The 24,447-nt window shown below is 40.6% G+C and overlaps 1 protein-coding gene across 1 annotated transcript; it reads left to right on the plus strand.

Moving 5' to 3' along the window:
* The first annotated feature begins 1,131 nt into the window (after positions 1-1,131).
* On the plus strand, positions 1,132-23,723 carry ZNF367 (zinc finger protein 367). Its single transcript, XM_072959158.1, has 5 exons — positions 1,132-1,542; positions 13,990-14,140; positions 16,753-16,872; positions 17,689-17,827; positions 21,152-23,723. The coding sequence occupies exons 1-5, from the start codon at positions 1,132-1,134 to the stop codon at positions 21,372-21,374; spliced, it is 1,044 nt and encodes a 347-aa protein (XP_072815259.1). The 3' UTR covers positions 21,375-23,723.
* Positions 23,724-24,447: the final 724 nt, after the last annotated feature.

A 24,447-nucleotide genomic window follows, 5' to 3' on the forward strand; every position in this document is an offset into this window, starting at 1 on the left:
CCTCAGACCACTTCCGTAACTACCCCACTTTACACAGACGGGAAATCGAGGCCCGGTGAGGCGAAGGCTGGGACTGATGCCCACCTCAGCCTTGGGGGGAGTCGGGGGCGCGGAGAGGGTCAATTCACAGCGAATCCAGCAGCTGGGCAGACGCGAGCCATTAAGAAACTAGGCACCTCTTGGTGTCCACTAGAAACTGCAGTAGAAAGGCCTGGGTCCCCCTCGAGCGGGTGGCGGGAGTCGGGGGCGTGGCGGGCGGCCCAGGCCCCAGCCCTTTAAATTCCCAGCCGCGCGGGAACCGCAGCCCAACAGCCACAGGCGGGTGGGGCCGGCGGACGCGCGCCCCCGTCGGCCAACGACCGCCCCTGGCCCCGCCCTTCGCCGACACCTCTCCAATCAGCAACTCTCTTGCCGCCAGCCCCTGTCCGCCCCCCCGTGCGCCTCCAACCCTGACTACCCGCGCAGAGGGTCGGCGGGGGCGGGGCTCCTGGAGGGTGTGTCTGGGCGAGTGCAGACGTCGCGCGCTCCCCTGGAGTTTCGAACGCTGTTGGCTCTCCAGGCAGAAAAAAAATACAAGGGCGGCGGCCAATGGCGTGCCAGAAAGGACCCGCGCGCAGCTCCGGCTCCGCCCCGTTCTGGCTAGAAAGAAGTCCGGGCCCGGCCATTGGCTCGCGCGACCTGTCACTCGCCGCTGCGGCCAGCGGGCAGGGTCCTCGCGGTGATTGGTTCCGCCCAGGCGCGAAATGTAACGCGGGAAAAACTGGAGCAGGGAGCCTGGCGGCAGGTTGTTATTTTCGGGGACTCGGCGCCGCGCGTCCTGCTTTCCTGTCATCGCAAGGCAGGCAGCCCGCTGCTTCCCGCCGCTGCAGCCTCCGTTTTGGGGAGTACAAAGAGCGAAGGGCAGGCTTGACCCAGGGTTGGGGTCCGGCCGTGGCCGCCTGGTGCCGGCCGAGCCGCTCCGCTCTTTTGCTGGCCGCGGCGCAGTAAGGTTCAGGGAAACATCCGCCTGCCATGAGCCGGCGGGACTGAGAGCCGGCGACTCGGAGCAGCGCGGGCGAGCGGAGCGAAGGACCAGACCGGGCTCAGGGAGTGCGGCCCACGGCCCCCGGAGCTGCAGATCCGAGCCGGGCAATGATCCGGGGTGTGGAGGCGCCGATGGCGGACAACCCGCCGCAGCCGCCGCCCGTCATCTTCTGCCAGGACTCCCCGAAGCGGGTGCTGGTGTCGGTCATCAGGACAACCCCGATCAAGCCCACATGCGGCGGCGGAGGGGAGCCGGAGCCACCGCCGCCGCTCATCCCCACCAGCCCCGGCTTCAGCGACTTCATGGTGTACCCGTGGCGCTGGGGCGAGAACGCGCACAACGTGACGCTCAGCCCCGGGGCCGCCGGGGGCGCCGCCTCGGCTGCCTTGCCCGCCGCCGCCGCCGAGCACCCCGGGCTTCGGGGCCGGGGCGTGCCCCTGCCCAACGCCTCGGCCGCCGCTGCCTCGGGAGGGGAGGACGAGGAGGAAGCCAGCAGCCCGGACAGCGGCCACCTCAAGGTAAGCAGCGCGGACGGGCGGGGCGCGGGGCAGTCGGGGCCCGTTAACGGCGCGGCCCGGGAGCCGGCAGCGCCAGCGGACGCGGCGGGCGGGGCGGGGCCGAGTTTAAAACGCGGGGTCGCTCTGGCGGCCGCGGGGGCGGTGGCGGGTGACAGGACGCTGACGTCACTGCCGCGCGCCAAAACCCTGGCCCCCGCGGGGGCGAGGAGGGGGCGGGGCGTCGGTCACGTGACGTCTGCCAGGGAGGTTGGGAGGCCCAGCCGACCGGAGGCCACTGGCCGGCTGGTGCCGTGTGCGCGAGCGTGGCTTCGCGTCGCGGAGGAGGCCGGCCGATCGCCGGGTTCTCTCTGGCCGGAGAGTGAGAAAAGAGGCCGCAGGGAGGGGAGGGTGTTGCGCCGTTTCTGCTTCAGCACCGCAGGTACACCGGTCTTGCTAGAGATGCCCTGCAGAGCTGGTTGAAGAACAAGAAGGGACTTAAGAGAATCTTCCGCAGCGGGAGTTGGGTCCTCGCTCTGTTTCATGCATCCAGCGTACAACTTTGCTAGATTCTGACAGCACACACTGGAATGAGACGCTCTTGTCACCGACCGCGAACTGCTTGAGTTTCAGACTGTTTTAGAACTGGGAAGGATGTGACTACCTGGTTCAAACCTACAGTTTACGGGATCAGGCAGCTGAGGTTTAGAGGGATTGGTGAAGAGAGCTCCCCAAGGTACACAGCTACGTAGCGCGAATGCTGGGACTATAGTCGAGTTTTTGTGGATCCTAGTCCTGAAGCATGGGTTGGGGGTGCCTCTGTGCTGACACATACATACCTCTGTACACTTTGTAAGCTCCGGGAGGGCCGGGACCATTTCTCTCTGGTGGACATATTCAACTTAAATGCTTTTCACTCTGCAAATACTGAATAAATACGCTCAGTTAAGTATTTGTGTAATGAATGGTTCTAATAAAAGGTTAATATTTATTTATTTAAGTGGCTACATAAAATAAGTAGTTTGCTAAAGATAAAACAAGTAAGTCACCTTGTGGATAAGTACATCGATATCAACAAATACTGTATAAAGTGAAACAAGTTTGGTTATCATTTTACATGCAGTAGCAGAGATGTTGAAACTCCTAGTTGAGCCGAGGACATTGATACACTTTGTTGCTAATGGCATTGTTCTTAAAGAACTGTGAAGTTCTAAAACTATGCCTTGACATATTCAACTCTTGAAGCTGCATTTCAGTAAAAATTTGAAAGAACAAGCAGTAGAAATATTCAAAAGTAGTGCTGAGTGAGTTTGTGGACAGTCTGAGTGCTATCTCTAGGTAGCCCTTAGTTAAGATGGCTTCATATCCTAGATATTTTTCTGTGTTAATATTATTTACATGTTTAGTATCTTTTAAAAAAGAAACATATAATAGGTTATATAGTTGAGCAACATAAAGACATGCATAAATACTTGTGGAAGATTTTGCACCTATTATTTTATTGTTAGTTATAACAATCTAACTTTGGATTATCCAAGAAGATTAATGTTATTATAGATAAATGAGATCTGCAAGGTGTTTTTTTTTTTTTTTTTGGCCTAAAATAAGACTTAGTGTCACACAAACGTTTTATAAAAGTTGCTTAATAATGCATAGGATTGAATTTTATTTCCACTTAATCGACTTCTTTTCAGAGGTAAAACATACCACAAGTTATGAAGTGAAAAGGCTTTTATATATATTTCACTTTTTTTCCTCCCAACAGTCTTTCACACTGTAACTGTTTCGTAAATTGTTAGACATTGATTTTAACTTGTCCTTTTATCAACGAAGCAATCCAAATACAGCTCCAAAAATTCAGTTTCTCCATCTTGAAGGGGAAAGATCTGGAATATATCTTCATTGAAGGAAGTCACCTAGATTGATTGGTGATTCATGCTTTCTAGACTAAAGATAAGAGAGTTCCATCCTTTTTTACTTTATTTCTCTAATGTACTCGTTTTTTTTTTAAATCTCCACATGCGTCATACGTGAATCATGCTAAGTCTGTTCACTTTTTGAGAAGATGCGAGGCAAGTTTGTAATATAGCTGATGCCAATAACATGCCTCCTTCCACCCCTTCTCAGTCTGGGTTAGAGGCAGTAACAGCTGTGGGTTTGAGAACATTTGTGTCCCTTTACTGTCTGTCTGTTGCCACTGCTCACAAGGGAGCTGTTAGTTAACATCCGAGTCCTGCACACCTGGTGTCAGCTTTTGCTTCCTGTCTGGTTCGTTCCTGCCCAAACCTGCCTCCCCTGCCTGTGCGGAGAATATCCATCATCTGCCAACTCATATTGGCCCCTCATCACAAAGATTGTTCAGCATGATGGGGACGATAATGATATATTAGCGCTTTGTCTTCCTAGGCTGGAGAATTCTGGGAGGGGAGGGAGCAGGTCTGATTTCCCTCTGCCATAGGCTATTCCAAACCTCCACACCTTGTGCCCTGTACTCAGACTGCACTGATGAGGTTAATTCTCTACTGTAGGAACTGTGTGGTTTGGCTTCTCTGCACATCCTCAGATACCATTCACCCTTCAGGACCTGCCCGCTGCCTACGCTGTTTCACCTTTTTATCACTGAACACTTTAAACATAAACATAACAGCTGATTAGTACACAGGCGTTTTTGATCACCAAGTTTAAACATAACATCATGTTAACATGTTATGTGAACATAGTAGTCATTTATTATTTATTGCCTTGCAGAGCAAACCAACAGGCTCTGTTTTGAGGGTTTTGAATTCTTTAATTTACCTTGTTTACCTGACGAAAAAGGATGAATGAGAGAAGAGTCTTCAAGATTAAGTTTAGTTGACATCGTATGATAAAGGGGCAGAACTGATTGGAATCTTCTAGAGCCCTTGCCCTTAATCCTTACATGATATTGCTTCTGTGTATATCATGTGTGAGTTGACTTTAGGGATTTTTTTTTTTTAATATTAAGAAGATGCAAGTAGACGTGAAATACACACAATAACTACCTATTTCTCAACTGAGATGCTTTAGGAGAGGACACATAGTACAAAAGACAGATGCAAATCAGGACTTGGAAAGTTGTGCAGATAGATCAGGGTGGGGGATCAGGTTAGGAAGCAGCTACATGAGCCATAGGAAATTTGGATCTAAATCTGAATTCAAAAAGGGAAATAAGATCATTCACATTTTCTCATTTTCTTGTCAGGGTACACACACTTCCTTCCGAGACCTATTTTTCTTTTCCTTCTAGGTTGTCTTTGTACAATTTATTTGAATTTTACTTTGTATAAAAATGTGCTGAGGACTTTTAGCTTTTTAGTAACTTAAATATCAAGTTTGAATATAACTTTTTCTAAAGCCTAGGTAAATGTGTACCTTATTCCAAGTGGCTTGAGAAATAAATAACTCAAATGTTATTAAATAACTTTTTAAAGTTAATTATAGGGAGGAGGGTAGAGCTCAGTGGTAGAGTGCGTGCCTAGCATGCACGAGGTCCTGGGTTCAATCCCCAGTACCTCCATTTAAATAAATAAATAACTTAATCTGATTCTTCTCCCCTCAAAGAGATATTTTAGTTATTGACATTGTAAACTCAAAACATTTATCATAAAATATTTTAGAAAACACTTTCAAAATCACTAACTTATCTTCTGGAGGTACTGAGATTGTTTTAAAAATTAAATTTGCCAAAGTATGGAAACATTTTTGGCAGTTTAGTCATTTTGCTGCTTTCTAGTAGCTTATTTTGCAGCAGTTGCCACATAATAGCAATAGGATGTCTTAGAATTTCTTTTTAACTTTTTTTTTTTCCTTTTCAAATCATCAAGCAGTCTTGACAAGATATGTCTCTTCAGCTACAGGTATATTTGGTTGCCGATGAGTTAAGACTCTGTAATTGTCAAAACGTACCTAGAAACATTCCTTATTTTATTTTATTTTACTTTTTTTATTGAGTTACAGTCATTTTACAATGTTGTGTCAAATTCCAGTGTAGAGAACAATTTTTCAGTTATACACGAACATACATATATTCATTGTCACATTTTTTTTTGCTGTGAGCTATCACAAGATCTTGTATGTATTTCCCTGTGCTATATAGTATAATCTTGTTTATCTGTTCTACATTTTGAAATCCCAGTCTGTCCCTTCCCACCCCCCGCCCCCTTGGCAACCACAAGTTTGTATTCTATGTCTATGAGTCTGAGAAACATTTTTTAAATTGCTAGGGCCAAAATGAAAAGGGTCCTCTTTAAGTGGCACTGCTTATTTTTGTGTATATGGTTAGAAGATACTCTATTCATTTATTTACAGTATTAGCTAATTACTTGTCTTGCTTAATTTCTTAGTTGAAAGAATGCATTTAGTGAAGCTTTACTTCTCTATGGCTGGGATGTTGTTCTATATTGTATTTTTCAGCTGTCTATTTCTCATCTGTAAAGGGTGAATGTGTGGTTTGTAGTTGAAACAAGATCATAGAGTTATTGGGAGGCAGCCACATGGTTAACTTAAAAACAAAACAAAACACAAAACCTGCCCCCACTATTAAACATGCTTGCTAACTTTTTAACCAGAAACAGAGAAAAAAAGTAGTGGATAACCTTAAAATTTTGATGTTAAATAATCATTGATTTCAAACTGTAACAGAGTCAACAATATGTTTTTATGTATTTAAAAAATACTAGGGAGATGATTGTTTGAAGGCAGCCAAGAGTTGTATCACTAAGCTTTTTAATTAACTGTATTTCATGTTTCATTACTTTCTTAACAGAATCAGTCACCTGCTATTTCTGTGGATCGTAGATGCTGTGTTTATGTTGCATTTTTAAGATAAGATTGAAAACAATCACTCATGATGTGATCATAACATAAAATTACTGTGGAGAACTTATGAGATCTTTATCCCATCAACAAATATTTATTAATAGTGTGCCTGAGCCAGTTCGCTTAGGCTAAAGCATGCTGCAGAAGGCGAGCTCAAAATCTCAATCTCAACAAGGCTTGTGTTATATACATCCTGTGAGGATTAACAGCAGGTGTGTTCCTCATCCTGTTCATTCTGGGACCCTGGGACATGTGACTCTCAAGGCAGAGGGGAAAGAGAGATGGTAGAACCTTGTGATGGCTTTTAAGGCTTTTGCTCAGAAGTCACAAGTGTGATTTCCATTCCCATTTTATTGGCTAAGAAAGTCCTATAGCCTGGCTGGCCTCATTGTGACCTCAGTGAGGGAGAGGCAGTGAGTATTTTCACAATAATACAATCTGCCACAGTGCTTTCCCATGTTCTTTTTTCCCTTCTTCTTTTACTTTGTGACAAACAACACATAACATAAAATTTCGCACCTTAACCATTTTAAAGTATTAACTGTATGAACATTGTTGTTTAATGGAGCCCTAGAACTTTTCATCTTGTGAAACTGAAACCTTATACCCATCAAACTCCTCTTTTCTCCTTCTCTGTGGCCCCTGGCAACCACCATTCTGCTTTCTGTTTCTGTTCATTTTAATAGCTCATAGAAGCGGCATTGTGTAGTATTTCTTTTTGTGGCTGGCTTATTTCACTTAGGATGTCTTTAATGTTCATCCATGTCGTAGCACATGGCAGGGGTGCCTTCTCTTTTAAGGTGGAATACTTTTTCATTGTATATATCACACTTTATCCATTCATCTGGCAGTGGGCATTTAGGTTGCTTCTACCTCTTGGCTGCTGGGGAAATAGATTTTAATACCTAAGAATGTTTTAAACATGACTTATAAGATAACTCATCCATGGTGAGATTGAGTTTTTCTTTCGAGGTGGAAATTGATTGAAGGGAATTTTGCTGTGGTTTATCGTCAAGTTTCAGGCTGATGTTTTTAAGCTTTGGGAAGATTTCATGTGTTTATATTGAAAGTAGTCAAAACATTTTCAGTTTGGATGGAGCTGTACATGGTTCCATGATTTTTCTTTTTTTCATATAACTTGTATGTTAAAATTGTAACTTGCCTGGGAAGAAAGATTTGTTTTTTCAAATAAATGCTTAGATTAGTTTTAGATATATGGAAATGTTAAGATAGTACAGAGAATTCCCATAAACCACATACCTGGTTTCCCCTGTTGCTAATGTGGTTATATTAATATGGTATATTTTTTACTATTAATTAACTAAATTGACACATTATTATTAACTAAAGTCCATTAGTATGTTCATGTTTCTGTATTTTTCTTTGAGCTGAAATTCACATAGCATAAAATCAGCCATCTTAAAGTATAATTGAGTGACACTTAGTAATTCACATTGTCGTGAAACCACCACCCGTATCAAGTTCCAAAACATTTTCATAACCCCAAAAGAAAGTCCTGTATTCATTAGGTAGTCACTCCCTTCTCCCCTCTACAGGCAGTCTCTGAAAAACACCAATCTGTTTTCTGTTTCTGTGTATTTAACTATTCTGGGTATTTCATTACATGGAATCATACACCATGTGGCCTTTTGTATCTGGCTTCTTCTGATGAGTGTATTATTTTTGAGGGTCATCCACCTTGTAGCATGCGTCATATCTATGGCTGAACCGCGTTCCATTGTGTGTGTATTCCACGTGGGTATATGTGCATATGTATATGACACTGTATCACGTTATCCAACTTCTTCACAGTGGCTGAACCACTTTACATTCACACCAGCAATATATAAAGGGTCTAGTTTCTCCACATCCTTGCCAAAAAAACCCCCCTTTATTTCTTACTTGTTTTCCTTTTTTTTTTTTTTGAGTATAATGTAGTAATATCTCATTTTTAAAAATTGTTTTTTCCCCACTTCGGGCTTTATTGAGATATAATTGACCCTCATTGTGGTTTTGATTTGCATTTCTCCAATGACTAATTGGTGTTGAGCATCTTTTCATGGGCTTACTGGCCATTTGTATCACTACTTTGGAGAAATGTCTATTCAAGACCTTTACCCACTGTTTGACTGGGTTATCTTTTTGATGTTGTGTTATAAAAGTTCTTTATATAGTCTGGATACTGGAACCTTATCAGATACATTATTTGCAAATACTATATCCCATTCTGTAGGATATCTTTTCACTTTCTTGATAATGTCCTTTGGCACACAAATATTTTTAATTTAAAGTCCAGTTTATTCTTTTGTTACTTTTGGTGTCATTTCTAAGAAACCATTGTCAAGTCCAAGGTCATGAAGATTTATCCATGCTTTCTTTTAAGAGTTTAAAGTTTCAGCTCTGACATTTTGGGGTATGATGCATTTTGAGTTAATTTTTTCTGTATTGTGTGAGGTTCAGGTCCATGACCCAGTTATCCCAGAACTATCTGTTGAAGAGCTATTCTTTCCCATTGAGTGTTCTTCGTACCCTTGTTGAAAACCAGTTGGCAGTGGGTAGGGAATAGCTCAAGTCGTAGAGTGCATGCTTAGCATACACAAGGTCTTGGGTTCAATCCCCGGTACCTCCTCTAAGAAATAAATTAAGTAAGTAAACCTAATTACTGCCCCCCAAAAATAAATTAAAAAAAAAAAAGAAAGAAAACCAGTTGGCCATAGAATAAGGGCCTATTTCTTGATTCTCAGTTTTGTTTCATTGGTCTGTGTGTCTCCTTATGCCAGTACCTCACTGTCTTAATAAGCATTGCTTTAAAGTAAGTTTTGTAGTAGGAAAGTATTGAGGCAGGAAGCCCCATAAAAAGACTGGAAGGACCCCTGGGCAGGACCGCTCTTCTCTTAGTACCGTCCGGTTCCCTGGCCAGAGGCTCTATCTCACTTTTTGCCTCTAAAGCGGCTAACTTACACCTAAAATTCTATTGGTTCCCCAAGCTCACGTTCCTTCACTCCTGATTGGTTACTACTCTCACTTCTGATTGGTCCACTTCCCTAACTTCTGATTGGTCCACTTCCCTAACTTCTGATTGGTCCGTTTGTATTACTTCATTTGCATGGAGCTCACTCCTGATTGGGCTACTTCTACAAAGCTTGTTCCTGGTTGGTCAACTTCTGTTGTACTTTATTTACATATGATGTTACAAAGTGTAAAACTGACAGCCTATAAAAGACCTGTGTAAACATACAGATGGGGTCCAGAACCTAAAGTGTTAACTCTTCTGGGCCTGCTGATGTAATAAACCTGAGTGCTGCTTGGTCTCTCGCCTGAATCCAAGTTGCTGTCACAACTGAGTTGTAACACCGACTTGTAACACATTTTTCCGCAACAGTATGAGTTCTCCTTCTTTGTTCTTTTTAAAATATTGTTTTTCTTATTTGGAGCCTGTTGCAAATCTGTGAGTAGAGGATTGCTTTTTCCATTTCTGCAAAAAAGGCCTTTGGAATTTTACTAGAGATTGCATTGAATCTGTAAATCACTTTGGGTAGCATTGATATTTTATATTGAGCCTTCCATTCCAAGAAATGCATCCCATAAGTTTTGATGTGTTATATTTTTCTTTTTCATTCGTGTCAAAGTATTTTCTAATTTCCTGTGTGATTTCTTCTTTGACCCGTTGGCTGTTGAGTGTTGTTTCATTTCCACTTATTTGTGAATAATTTATTTCCAGTTTTCCCTCTGTTAATTGATTTATAGTTTCATTCCGTATGTGTCAGAGAAGATCCTTTGGATGATTTCAGTCTTTTAAAATACATTGATACTTGCTTTGTGGCCTAACATGTGGTCTGTCTTGGGGATTGTTCCATGTGCACTTGAGACAAATGGGTATTCGCTGTTTTTGTGTGAATGTTCTGTATATGTTTCTTAGGTGTAGTTGGTTTACAGCATTGCTCAAATCTTCTATATCTTTGTTGACTCTCTGGTTGTCCTTATCTGTTAATTGAAAGTGAAAGTCTCCAGCTATTATTGAACTATCTCTTTATTTTTCAGTTCTGCCAAATTTTGCTTCATACATTTTGGAGACTCCTTTGTGGTGTGTATGTGTTTATAATTGTTATCTTTTTTCATCCTTTTACTTTTACCCTATTTATGTTTTTGGATCTAAAGTGAGTTTCTTATAGATAGTGTATAATTGGTTTATTAAAAAAAATCATTCTACCAGTCTCTGCTTTTTATTTGTGGAATTTAACCTATTTACATTTATGGTGATTGCTTATAAAGAAGAACTTCTGCCATTTTATTATATTCTATATGTCTTATACCTGTTATTTCTCAGTTCCTCTATTACTGCCTTCTTTTGTGTTCAATTGATTTTTTTGGTATCGTACTATTTTCTTTCCTCTCTTATTTCCTTTTCTGGTTTTTAAATGTTTAAATTTTTATTTTTTGAAATGGTTACCCTGGGAATTTTAATTAACTTCTTAAATGTAAAACAAGCTATTTTGAATACCACTTTAGCTTCAGTAAGTATACAAAAATTCTCCCATTCAGCTCTCGTCCTCTCTGTTTTTGTTACTTTTGTCACAGTTACATCTTACATTATGTTCATGAACAAAGGTTTTTATTATTTTTTTTCCAATACATTTGGCATTTGCCTTTTCTATAGGAAAGAAAGAAGGAGTTATAAGCTCAAAATACAATACTTTTGTCTTATGTGGTTGCCTGGTGGTATTTATTTCTTTGTGCAGCTTTGAGTTACTGTCTAGTGTCCTTTCTCTTCTGCCTGAAGAAATAACTTCCTTTAGATTTACTGTAGGGCAGGTCTACTTGCAATGAACTCTTAGCTTTTGTTTATCTGGAAATGCTTAATTTCTTCTTCACTTTTGAAAGATAGTTTTGTTGACTGTAAGATTATTATTTACTTTTTTTTTTCCTTTCAGCACTTTAGACATGTCATCCCACTGATCTGCATAGTTTCTCCTGAGAAATCAGCTGTTAGTCCTATTGAGGACTCGTATGTGTGATGAACTGCTTTTTTTTTTTTGCTGCTTTCAGGATTCTGTCTTTGTCTGTTGGTAGTTTGATTATGTCTCCATGTGTATCTCTCTTTGTGTTTTTTCTTCTTGCAGTTAATTGAGCTTCCTGAGTGTTTAGATGTGTGTCTTAGCAAATCTGGGAAATTTGCAGCCATTATTTCGTCAAATATTTTTCTGCCCTTTTCTTTCTTGCCTGCTGGGTCTCCAGTTGTGTGCATGTTGGTGTGCTTGATGCTATGGTGTCCCCCCCCCCCCGCCCCAATTCATACGTTGAGATCCTGACTCCTAAAGATGATGCTGTTAGGAGCCTTTGGGAGGTGCTTGGGTCATAGAGGTGGAGCCCTCATGAATGGAATTAGTACCTTCGTGAAAGAGGCTCTGGAGAGCTCTCTGGCCCCTTCTGCCATGTAAGGAAACAGTAAGAAGCTGCTGGCTATGAACCAGGAAGTAGTCCCTCACCTGACTGTGCCCGGCACCTTGATCTTGGACTTTACAACCTCCAAAATTGTGAGAAATAAACTGCCATTTATTAAGTTAGCAAGCCTGTGATATTTGGTTATTGTAGCCTGAATGGACCTGTAAGACATTTGATGTCCTACTGGTGTCTTAGGCCCTGTTCATTTTTTTTCTGTCCCTCAGACTGGATAATTTCAGTTAACCTATGTTAAAGTTTACTGGTTCTTTCTCCTGCCAGTTTACATCTGCCATTAAGACTCTGTAGTGAATTTTTCTCATTTTGGTGACTGATTTTTTTTAGCTCCAGAATTTTAATATTTTAAAAATAATTTGTTTCTTTATTGACATTCTCTGTTAAAAGTGTTCTCCTGGTTTTCTTTTGTTCTTTGTCCATAGTTTCCATGATCTCTTTTAGCACACTTAAGGCAGTTTATTTAGCATGTTTGTCTAGCAGTTTCAATGTCTGCTTCCTCACAGTTTCTATTAATTTCTCCTGTTTATGGGCCATATTTTTGTTTCATGCTTTGTATGCTTTGTAATACTTTGTTGAAAGGTGGATGTTTTGAGTATTACAATGTAGTAACTCTGCAAATCAGATTCTTTCAGAGTCCATTTTTGTTGTGTGCTGCAGTTTGTACTTGTTCAGTGATAAACTGGTTTTGTAAACTATTCTTTGTTGTGTTTGTTCTCTAAAGTCTGTTTCTTCGGCTTGTGACCTTTTATTTTGAGAGAGATTTCCTTGAATGCTTGGCGTTCCCCTCTCCCCCCAAAAAAAGAAAAGAAAAGGAAAAAACTTCTCTTTTTCGGGGGATGTAATTAGGGTTATTTATTTGTTTATTTTTAGAGGAGGTACTGAGGATTGAGCCCAGGACCTCACACATGATAATAAGCATGTGCTCTACCACTTGAGCTATACCCTTCCCCTTTGAAAAAACTTCTCTTAATTTGCAGAATAACTCTGTGCTATATATAGCTCTCCTTCTATGTTTAGCCAGACATTTACGGCTCTGTCTTAGCCTTCACTTCCTGCTTGTGCTGCACCCAAAGATCAGCCAGAAGTGAAAACTTAGGTTCTTTGCAGGTCTTTTCTGAGCATGCTTGCTGCCCTGGCAAGTGTGCAGCTTCCTAAATTCTTGTCTTTAGGATATGTGGGCACTTTTCACAGCCTTCATTTCCCAAACTCTCCCATCTTTTCCTTCCAGGCTTTTGGTGTGTGTGTGTGTGTGTGCACGCGCGCCTTAGTTGAAATTGTTTCCTCCAGATGGAAGCAAGTTGTTATTGGCTTTAGGAGTTAGTCTTTGAGAGAGATGCCCTCGGTGTAGCTGCTTTTCTGCCCAGAGAGAGTTCTAAGTTAGACAAAACAAAGACTGGCATCTGTGTGAGACCTTCAGGTAGCCCTTAGGCTGGTCAAAACAGACAAACACAATTCTTTCAGAATAAAGTCTTCTCTGTTCTCTCTTGAACCAGGAACTAGGTTCCCACACTGAGAATGAAGGCAGCTGGCTTCAAAGACCACTGCGGGGAGGACGTGGGGCAAGGGTAGTCAAAAGCATTGCAAAGCTTTCCTACTGTTTTATGTTGCCTGTTTCTTGATTCAGTGTTCGCTGAGTTGCTGTAAATCTCTGATTATTTTCTGGAGTTGTGCCACAGCTGATTCTGACAGTTTTTGCTCCATTTTTCAGTGATCTGTGGAGGTATGGGCCCTTGGAACTACCTGCTCTGCCATTTTACTGATAATTACTCAAGAAAAGTTTTAAAAAGTTATTAGCAGGCATACCCTGGAGATACCGTGGGTTCAGGTCCAGACTGCTGCGATAAAGCCAATACTGCAGTAAAGCAAGTAACAGAAATGTTTTGGTTTCCCAGGGCATAAAAAGTTATGTTTACACTATACTGTAGTCTCATAAGTGTGCATTATGGCTAAAAAAACAATGTCCATACCTTAATTAAAAAACAGTTTATTTCTAGAAAAAATGCTAACCATCATCTGATGACACAGGATTGCCACAAGCCTTCAATTTGTTAAAACACAGTATGCCAAGTGTGATAAAATGAAGCATAGTGAGCGAGGTATGCCTGCATTGTGACATTTTGTTCTAATGAGTGGAGTCCGTAAGTGACATTAATGTTTATACAAATTTGTTGACAGGATGGAATCCGGCGTGGTAGACCCAGAGCAGATACTGTACGGGATTTAATAAATGAAGGAGAGCATTCGTCCAGCAGAATCCGCTGTAACATCTGTAATAGGGTGTTTCCACGGGAGAAATCACTTCAGGCTCACAAAAGGACTCACACAGGTAAGCTGAGCACATTTTAGAGAATGCCGGAAGTGACGCTTACGCTGAAAACTGATTTGATGTTTGGGCCTATGAATTAATTTTTTAGTTGCGTTGTGTTTCCGTAACGTAAAGGTTTTCAAACAGGCAGTGTAGTCAGTTTCCCTGTTGCTGGGGCCGGATGGTTTTCTGAACATTGATACCACGTGACTTCTAAAGTTATCACGGTCATTAATGTAGTTGTCACACGAATGTTATTACTACATTTGGTTCTATCCTTCTGTCTACCTGAATGTTACTTGATATGTCTGGATAACTCTTAAAACCGATTTGTAGTGGAGAGAGTGTAGTTCAAGTGGTAGAGCGCATGCTTAGCATCCTCAAGGTCCTGGGTTCAATCCCCAGTGCCTCCTCTAAAAATAAATGAGTGAGTAAAGCTACTTACTCCCCCTCCAAAAAAATTAAAAAAAAAAAAGTGAGTTGTAGGCCAAATCCTAAATAAGTAATTGTCAAGTTTTTAATAGAACTTCAAGAGTCCTTAATTGTACCATCAGAGTATTTGGCCTAACCATGAAATCTAAGATGAAGTATAATTTTTTAGAATTAAATGTCTTGTAGGGAGCTAGCCCATGACTATCTGTGTTTGTGTAGACTAGTTATACTTGCATTTAAAATGCCAACAGCAAAAAATATATATAAAGAGGGCTGTGTTCTTTCCACAGAGGAAGTTGGCACAGAAGGGGCCTTATGGTTCTAATAATGAGATCAGATAACTTACAGATAAGGGAACTGAGGCACCGAAAAAACCAATTACCACTGACTCACAACTTCTCATACCCTTGAGTCTAGAACTGCACTGGCCAGTATGGCAGCACACGTGGCTCCTGAGCACTAGAAATGAGGCTGGTCTAAAGGGGTGAGCAGTATTAGCATGGTTTTTGATGCTGATTACAAATTGAGATGATAATATTTGAGATACACTGGGTTAAATAAAGTATGTTATCAGTTAATTTCACTTGCTCCTTTTTGCTTTGTTAATGTGACTGCGAGGAGTGGTCCTCGCGCCATCTTTCCTGGGCAGCACTGGTCTAGAACTTGGGCTTTTAACCCTTGGCGTCCTGTTTGTTCCACTGTGTTCATGGTCATCACCCGTTTCTTTCATTTTCTTTTCTTTCAGTTTTTGAAAAGATAAATTTTAATGACAGAATACAGTTTTCTTAGCTGAATCCCTGAAAGGGGGTAAAATTTTAATTTTGAATTATTATAAACTAAGGTGGCCAAGAGGTTTTTTGACTCAGGTAACATTCAGTAAAACATAATATTATCTAGTGAATATCTGAGTTTGAGAATTCTTGTGTTTTTTTTTTTTTCAATCTATTTAGTCTGAAATAACCCCAAATAACTGGTTCACAGCTGTAGAGTACATGTTGCCCGTGTAGATAAGATTCGAGACCATGTGGCATTGTAAAAGGGTCCCTGAGTCCCTTTCCTGATGTGCTGACGCACTGTGTGTCACCCATTGCTTCCTAATACACCGTATGCCAGGGGACTGAACCCAAGATTTCCATGGAATCGTTAAGCTCTACAAGTATATGCTTTGTAGAAAGCATTTCTCTTACTATTTTAAATAACTGTATCCTGTGTTTTGTTAACTTGTGTCCAACTATCACATTCATTTAGTACATTTCCAAACAATGAGAAATTTAGGGAAGACCCATTAGTGTTCTTTGAGTCATATTGGGAGAACTGGTGTATAATTGTTGACCAAAGAATGTTTATTCAAGAAGTAAGAAGTTTAATTATGATTGAGCAACATCTTTTTTGAGGGTTTTCTTGAGCCTAGCACTGTGTTGTGTATAGGAATTGAAATGGAGCACAAGGTGCATCTTTGTATAATGAGAGTGCCATGGTACATAACACAGGATGCAAAGTGAGTAACGGGATATGTAGCTCCATTATTTGGAAGTAGGGAGTGATAGGAGGAGTCTCTGAGGACCTCCAGGGTTGGGGAGATTTGGATGGGCAGGGAAGATAGGGATTTCAAGGAGCAGAACAAGCTGGGGAACTGCCGCGTGGCTGGAAGGCATCCCCAGGAGGGAAGCAGAGCTAAACCTTGCCCCCTAACCCAGCAGCTATAGTGCGGATAACAGGGGACCATTTAAAAGTCACTGGATAATTTTCAGTTGTTCAAGGAGTGCAGTAGGGCTTGGGGGTGATTTTAGGGAGTAGTTGAGTGTAAAAAGCAAGTGTTCTGTGCCAGCTACTCCGGAAGTGCTGTGCAGGGTGAGAGACTAGAGGCCAGCCTGGAGGGGCTGCCAGCCTGACCAGGGCAGGTGGCAGTGAGAAAGCAGGAGTGGGAGACATTTTAAAGCATCAGCAAGAGTTAGCGATTTCGATGGTGGGGAGGAAAAATAGGGGACAAGCTGAAGATGCTAACTTCAAAGACTTGAACCCGTGTACTTAAAAGCACAAGTAGACAGTTGCTTGACATCACTGGGGGGCTGTTAGCACTGCCGCTGGCTGCTCTGTTGAGGCTGTGATGTGTATTGTTTGGAGTCATGATTCACTCTCCCTCCCCTTCCCCTTCTCACCTTATTGTCTCAGAAATAATATAGAGCATCCTGTCTACCTAGGTGAGAGACCCTACCTGTGTGATTATCCAGACTGTGGAAAAGCCTTTGTTCAAAGCGGACAGCTCAAAACACATCAGCGTCTTCACACCGGAGAAAAACCTTTTGTTTGTTCAGAAAATGGTATGATGTTAGGAGTTAAGTTTATGGAATAATTAGTTGTTGAGTTAAGAGTTAAAGTATCTGTTGCTTGACTTTTTGGGAGGTGAGATTTTTGATAAAGATTTTGTAAAACATCCTGTTTCCTTCCTTGCTAATTGTGTTTCTGGGAAAAGACTGATTTTTAAATATTCTTTTTAATTGAAAAAATCTTAATGGACAATTGAAGATGTTATGTCCAGTTGTAGGCAGTAGAAGAATCTATAAAAGTAAATACAGCCTTTAGAGTCGGCTTTTACTTTGGTTTTAAACTTTTTAACTGTTAAACTGGAGGAAACATGTTATTGTCTAAAATTTTGAGTACAGGAGGGGCGGGGGGTGAGTTGATTTTACCATCTCAACACCACTGCTGTTGGTGATTTTTTAACACTTTTTTCTTAAGTGTTTTCTTAATCTTTTATCACAGTTTCTTAAGATGTTTTTCTTCTGTACATTTTTACATAGTTATTTTTGAAATTCAATACAGTTTTGTTCTGTTGCTCCATGTTTTTTTTTTTTGATTATTAGTCAGTTGCTACAAATGTAGCGTCTAGTGAATTTGCTTCAGCTATACACAATGGTCGCCTCAATGTTAATTATTAAATATTTAATTTGCTTTTAAAATGTTTGCTTGTTACCAACAAACCTGAGGGCATGTTTTCCTACTTAAAGCTTTGTTTACCTTTTCGGATGTTTTTTAATGATGGATTCCAAGAATGAAATTACTTTCTGGGATATCAGTTTTCCGTGTCTGCTGGGTGTCCAGATCCTTGTAAGTGTTTCTCTCTGTGTGTTTTGAAGGCTGCCTGAGTAGATTCACCCATGCAAACCGCCACTGTCCGAAGCACCCTTATGCCAGGCTGAAGCGGGAGGAGCCCACAGATGCTCTCAGCAAGCCCCAGGCTGTGGACAACCAGGCTGCCGCCGAGTGGTTGGCAAAGTAAGGCTCTCCTGGCACCTACTTCGGAGCACTGCCCAGTGTGTGGGTGGAGCTGGGGACACTGACAGTTCTCTCGATTTAAATAAGTTGCTTGTATACACATTTTATAAAATAACTTGAAATGGCTCGCTATTTCCTCACACCACAGAATTGTTAGCAGTTTTGTTTGGATCTGTGTGTGATAGAAAACTACTATAGGATATTAATTAGTCTGAGTGTCCAGACCATGATTTATTTTAAAAGCAAGAGTTTACCCCCTTGGAAAAGAATATTTTTTATGTGTTGGATTCCATTTGCCATCAGTTCAATCCCCCTTCAGTTTCTTTATATTGGAGTTAAGTATCTGTTGATTATTACATGGATGGAGGCTAGAGGTTCTTCGAAAGGAAAATTCCGAAAAGCACCCAGTTTAATTTTTTTAATGGCAACAAGGAAGAATATAAAAATAATTTCTCTAAGGGTATCTTGCTTTAAGGAGTCATTTACTGTGTACTCCCCAGCAGCAACTGATTGTGCCACTCCCTGGATTCCGTAGCTCCCTCTGCACTTAGGGTGGAGTCGAGAATGCCTCATCGTGCTGCTGTGACTCCGTCTCCCCTAGCCACCTGGGCTTCCTGTCCCTCGGCACCACCATTGCTGTAGTTTCCAGGCCTTCGTGCTCACTTCCCTTTTCATTTAGCCACTCAGCTCATTCTTCACGTCTTGTCTTTTTTTTAGTTGAAGTCTAGTCAGTTTACAATGTTGTGTCAATTTCTGGTTCTCGCACAATGTCTCAGTCATACATATACATACACATATTCCTTTTCATATACTTTTCCATTATAGGTTACTACAAGATATTGAATATAGTTCCTTGTGCCATACAGGGGAATCTTGTTGTTTATCTATTTTATATATTGTAGTGTGCATCTGCAGATCTCAGACTCCCAATTTATCCCTTCCCACCCCCCTCTCTTCATTTCTTATTCAGGTTAAACATCCCTTCAGGAAGGGCTTCCCTAACCTGCCCACCAATCCCCTAAACAAACAAGGTTAAATCCTTAAATCCTAAAGATGCTTTTACAACACGTTGTATTTTCCCTCTCAAAACCTCCATCACACGTTTATTTGTTTGTTTACCGTCTGTCTTCCCTGCTGGATCGTAAGCTCCACAGGGGCAGGGGTTGCGTCTGTCTCTTCTGTCTCGGGTACTGCATCACTTCCTCCCTCCCTCTTCCTCCTGGCTGGGCCCTGCTGCCCCCTTATCTCTGATTCTGCCCAAGTCATCCTTGTCTTTATCTTCTTTTTCTCCTGTCTGCTCAGTGACCGACCTTGGATTCCACTTCCTTAACAACTCTCAGATTCAGCCACTTTGGTCTTCTCTATCCATTCTCCATGCTGTGGGCAGAGGGGTCTTTCTCAAATGCTACTATGATCCTCAGTATGAAGTCTGAGCCTCTTACTGTGGCATTCAAAGCCCTTCGTTACCTGGTCCCTGCTGACCTTGCTAATTACCTTTTGCTATTTTCCTTTCCTGGTTGTCCTTCAAGTCACACTGAACTGTTTGCATTTCTCTTTTTACACTTCTGAGTATTGCCAAGACTTTTCCAGTTTGAGTAGTCTGGATTTCCTGAAATCTGGTCATTGTACTATTTTTTTGGTATGTAATTTAAAAACCAGCTTTATTGAGGTATAATTGACACACAATAAATTGTACATACTTACAGTGTACAATGTGATGCGTTTTGACGTAGGTAGACACCATATGTGAAACCATCACCCTGATCAAGATTGTGAACATGTCCATCACTTTCACAAGCCTCCCCATGGCCTTTTGCAGTCCACCACTCCGCTCCTCCCCGCCTTCCTCCTCCCTAGACAGCCCTGATCTTTCTGATACTATAGTCAGTTTGCATTTAGTGGAGTTTTATACAAGTGAAGTCATACAGTATATACTCCTGGTTGTCTGACTGCTTTTAGTCAGCGGGACTGTTTTGAGTGTCATCATGCCGAGGGAATCAGTTCATTCCTTTTTCTACTGTATGGCTACACCTCCACTTGTTTATTCCTTCACCTTCTGATGGGCTTTTGTGTTGTCTTTGGTGGTTACAAATAAAGCTGCTGTATGAACACGAATATACAAGTCTTTGAATGGACATTTTTGTAGGTCGTGGTCCTGTCATTAAAATATACCTTTCTTTGGTTATCAGAAAGGTGGAACATTAACATTTTCTCTTGTGAATTATCATTGGTGACAAAGGAGAATAATGACGGTGCTCTTAAATTTCTGAGTAAACTCTATGCGCTACACATATTAATCCATTTGCAGCATTTTGTGGGTGTAAACTTTCTCCCAGTTAGCTCCGTCAGGGTCTCATCTTACCTGTTGGTTCTGGAAATCTGAGCAAGCCCTTCAACTTGAACCTGAATCTGCCTCATTACAGGAAATACATGTAATACATGTGAAATCGCTGTATAACTTTATAAACTGAAACATAAAATAATACCATAGTAAAGACCTCTCCCCCTTTTTTAAAACAAAAGTGAACATTTGAGAATGTCTCCCCTCTTCTTTTTTTAAAGTAAAGTGAACATTTGAGAATGTCTCCCCCTTCTTTTTTTAAAGAAAAGTGAACTTTTGAGAATGTCTCCCCTTCTTTTTTTTTAAAAAGTGAACATTTGAGAATGTGTCCCCCCTTTTTTAAAGAAAAGTAGATATTTGAGAATGTCTGCCCCCCTTCTTTTTATTTTTAAAGAAAAGTGAACATTTGAGAATATCTGCCCCCCCTTTTTATTTTTGAAAAGTGAACATTTAAGAACATCTGCCCCCCTTTTTATTTTTAAAGAAAAGTGCACATTTGAGAATGTCTCCCCACTTTTTTTTAAAGAAAAGTAGATATTTGAGAATATCTGCCCCCTTTTTATTTTTAAAGAAAAGTGCACATTTGAGAATGTCTACCCCCGTTTTTTTTAAAGAAAAGTAGATATTTGAGAATATCTGCCCCCTTCTTTTTACAGAAAAGTGAACATTTGAGAATATCTGCTCCCCTTCTTATTTTTAAAGAAAAGTGCACATTGAGAATGTCTCCCCCCTTTTTTTAAAGAAAAGTAGATATTTGAGAATATCTGCCCCCCTTTTTATTTTTGAAAAGTGAACATTTAAGAATATCTGCCCCCCTTTTTATTTTTAAAGAAAAGTGCACATTTGAGAATGTCTCCCCACCCCCTTTTTTTAAAGTGAACGTTTGAGAATGTCTCCCCCCCCTTTTTTTTTTTTTTTAAAGACGCGCGCACCCTGGAGAATGCCACGTGCGCGGCACCACTAACGCGATGCGTCTCCCCTAGGTACTGGGAAACCCGAGAGCAGCGCACCCCGACCCTGAAAGGCAAGCTGGCTCCGAAGGCGGACCAGGAGCAGCAGGACCCGCTGGAGTACCTGCAGTCGGACGAGGAGGACGACGAGAAGAGCGGCGCGCAGCGGCGGCTGCAGGAGCAGCGGGAGCGGCTGCACGGGGCGCTGGCGCTCATCGAGCTGGCCAACCTGACCGGCGCGCCGCTCCGCCAGTAGCCCGCACACGGACCCCCCTACTGTACAAAAGTACTGCCCGGCGTACTTAAAAAGTAGATCCTTGGGCATAAGCTAAGCACCTTACTTGCTTATCATAGGCTGCTATTCTGTAGAAATGTATGAAGAATGTCGTTGCCCCAGAATACGGGGCGAGAGAGAATTGCACTTTTTTTTTATATGGTAATGGATTTGTTGTAAAGTTTAAACTATTTTTTGTAAATATGGGACTTCTAGTACAGGGTAGAAAAGAAAAAAGACTACGTATTGTGGGAAGCTAGATTTTGCAAGTTTAATGCATTCATTGGAAGCAGTTCTCACAGGAAGCACTTTCTGAATAAGACACTTGGGTGGAAAAACAGAATGGTACATGTAGCCAAAGAAGGTTTAAGTAGATTATTTATGAGGTCATTTTTAACAATGTATATTAGTATTTTTAGCAATACTGTAAACACTGACGCAAGCAGGAGAGTATAAGATATGTGTGTAAGATATATATTTTTAAATTGCAAAATAGTATGCCTAATAAGACTAGAGAAATGGAAAACTGACCGTTTCGGATGACTTTCTAACTTAGGGACTTTGGAAGAAAACAGGTATTTGAAGATCTGGGTAAGATGAACGGTAGTAGTTCAGAATTCTCAAAATCGGAGTCAAACCAGTCTTATTCTATCTTTCGGAGGCTTTACAACTCACTCTGATGTTCAGGTTTGAAAGCACTTGTCATCCCTCGCTTGTTAACTTGGGAACGTTTGCACATTTCATATTTCTCATTTGCTGAAATTGAATGATTAATCTTGCAAAGTCTAGGTAACTTGGTAATTGGTATTTTTTTAATATTATGGGCCCTGTAATGAGATTTGGCACTTGGAGTTTTATTAATAAAAGGGACATCTACAGGGTTGTTTTGTAGTGAACTGTTTTAGATCTTTTGTTAGCAAACACTAAATTTAAATGTACTGCTTGTTTAGAATTATTAGCAAATGGAAGCCTCTTATTTATATCTTCAGTGCATCAAGCCACCTTCTTGCTTTACTTCAGAATAACATGCCAAGCTATTTTGTGTTCACTAAATTTAGCTATCAGTTAATTAAACACTGCAGAAAATACTAGCGACTCAGATAAGCAGGCTTCTGGAATAGTTTTAACTGCAAGTGTGTTAACTTGTGTGGTGGTTTTAAATCTTTTTTTTTTTCCAAATAGATGGAGTTTTTAAACATCACTTTATGTACTGAAGCATGAATAGAAAAATCAAGAGCTGAGTAGTTCACCTCCTTTATGTAGGCATAAACCTCCATCATTTTAGCTTTTAAGCAGAAAGTAAGTAACATGCATAGCGTGGTCATTTTATAGATTGCTTAATTGGAGTAAACCTCAGAAGAACAGAGGGAAGTATGGGCTCTTCAGCGCCTTTTGTTTTTTCTTTTTTGAATTGAAGCGGTAGCCTACAGATGTACTTTAAACATTATCTAAAATGTAGGCTTCTTTATCCCAAAATCCAAAAATCTGTTGCAGTACCCAAGTAGTTTAAAATATGTAGCCAGGGGGAAGGGGAGGTACATAAACGTCTTCAAATGGAGCAAAAGCGTGAAAGATGATAGTGACAAATAATGTGTATGATGAGGACATACTTTAAAAATGTAATTCCTCTGTACAGTAAATCACAAATCTTGAGGGATTTTTTTCCTTGGTAATAAGAGAATTTATATTTGTAATGGTCTAAGAATTTTATTTGTAATCTGGAATATAGTATTCTACCAGCAGCACTTAATGAGCGCGTAAGACCATAGCATCTGAATTTTTTTGGTTTAAGTTTCAACATTTTTCTCTAGTATTTTTTCTCTCAAATATGACTTAAATGAACTATGGACTTAAAAGCAACACTCTTCGTTTTGGGAGAATTTAAAATGTGATGAACTTGATCTAAAGAAGTAAGTGCAAACAAGATACAAATACTTGCCACTTTGTGGATAATAAAATTTAAGGCCTTCAAAAGTAAGAGTTCTTGTTTGTTTTCTCCTGTCAGCTTGTGTCAACTATAATAACTACATTCACAAACATTTCTAATTTGTATAATTGGAAGTTTAAGAAATTATTACAACTATTTACTATAGAAATATTTAAAATATTCTTTTTTGATATAAGCTATATACTTGGACAAAATACATTGGCATCTAAAATTTGAGGTGTGTTAAGACTGCTTTTTGTTTTAAAAATGTGGTTTACATTCAAATTTTTGAAGTGTTTTATGCTTCATATGGCTAAGTTGTAGTTGGGCAGAGTTAACAGCATAAGATAGACATGCTGTAATTTTAAAAGATGCTTTGAAATAAAAATTTATTTTAATTTACAGTTTAAAGTACATGTTCATTCCTAAACCCTTTGATTTTTCCTTTCAAAAATATAATAACCATGATATAAAAATTTTAAAGGTAGAAAGAAATGTCACCTTACATTCTTTCATCATTATTATCTTGGTGCATTCAAAAAATTTTTTTAACTTTTTTAAATTGAGTTATAGGCAGTTTACAATGTTGTGTCAATTTCCAGTGTAGAGCACAATTTTTCAGTTATACATGAATATACATATATTCATTGTCACATTCTCTTTCACTATGAGCTACCACAAGATCTTGTATCTATTTCCCTGTTCTATGTATTTTGGTACATTTTATATTTCATTCCAGTCTCATATCCCAGGCATCTTTTTAGCATAATTGGAACCCTAAGGTGAATTCCTTTTTCTTACTTTAAAATTATGGCCTTTTAGACTACAGATACTCATTTAACCACCTCATCTGTTTCATTATTACAGTGTTAAGAGTACTGGTGTAGATAGGTATTAAACCATTGCCAGCCTTATCCCAGGCTTTGTATCAGGGTGATCAGCAACGAGGGTCTCATTTTACTTGTATTCAGGATATGCTGAATCTGGGGTCACCCTTGGAGAATCCACTCAGGGCCTGTTTACTTTTCTAAGAGTCAAGCGAATTGGTTTGATCTTTTACATTAGTTATTTTTGGTAGATCTTTAGTTGTGTTGCAATGGCAAGGTTCAGCCTGTCCAGGCTGTGCAA

This window comes from Vicugna pacos, chromosome 4 (assembly GCF_048564905.1).
Source record: "Vicugna pacos chromosome 4, VicPac4, whole genome shotgun sequence".
Taxonomy (NCBI): Eukaryota; Metazoa; Chordata; class Mammalia; order Artiodactyla; family Camelidae; genus Vicugna; species Vicugna pacos.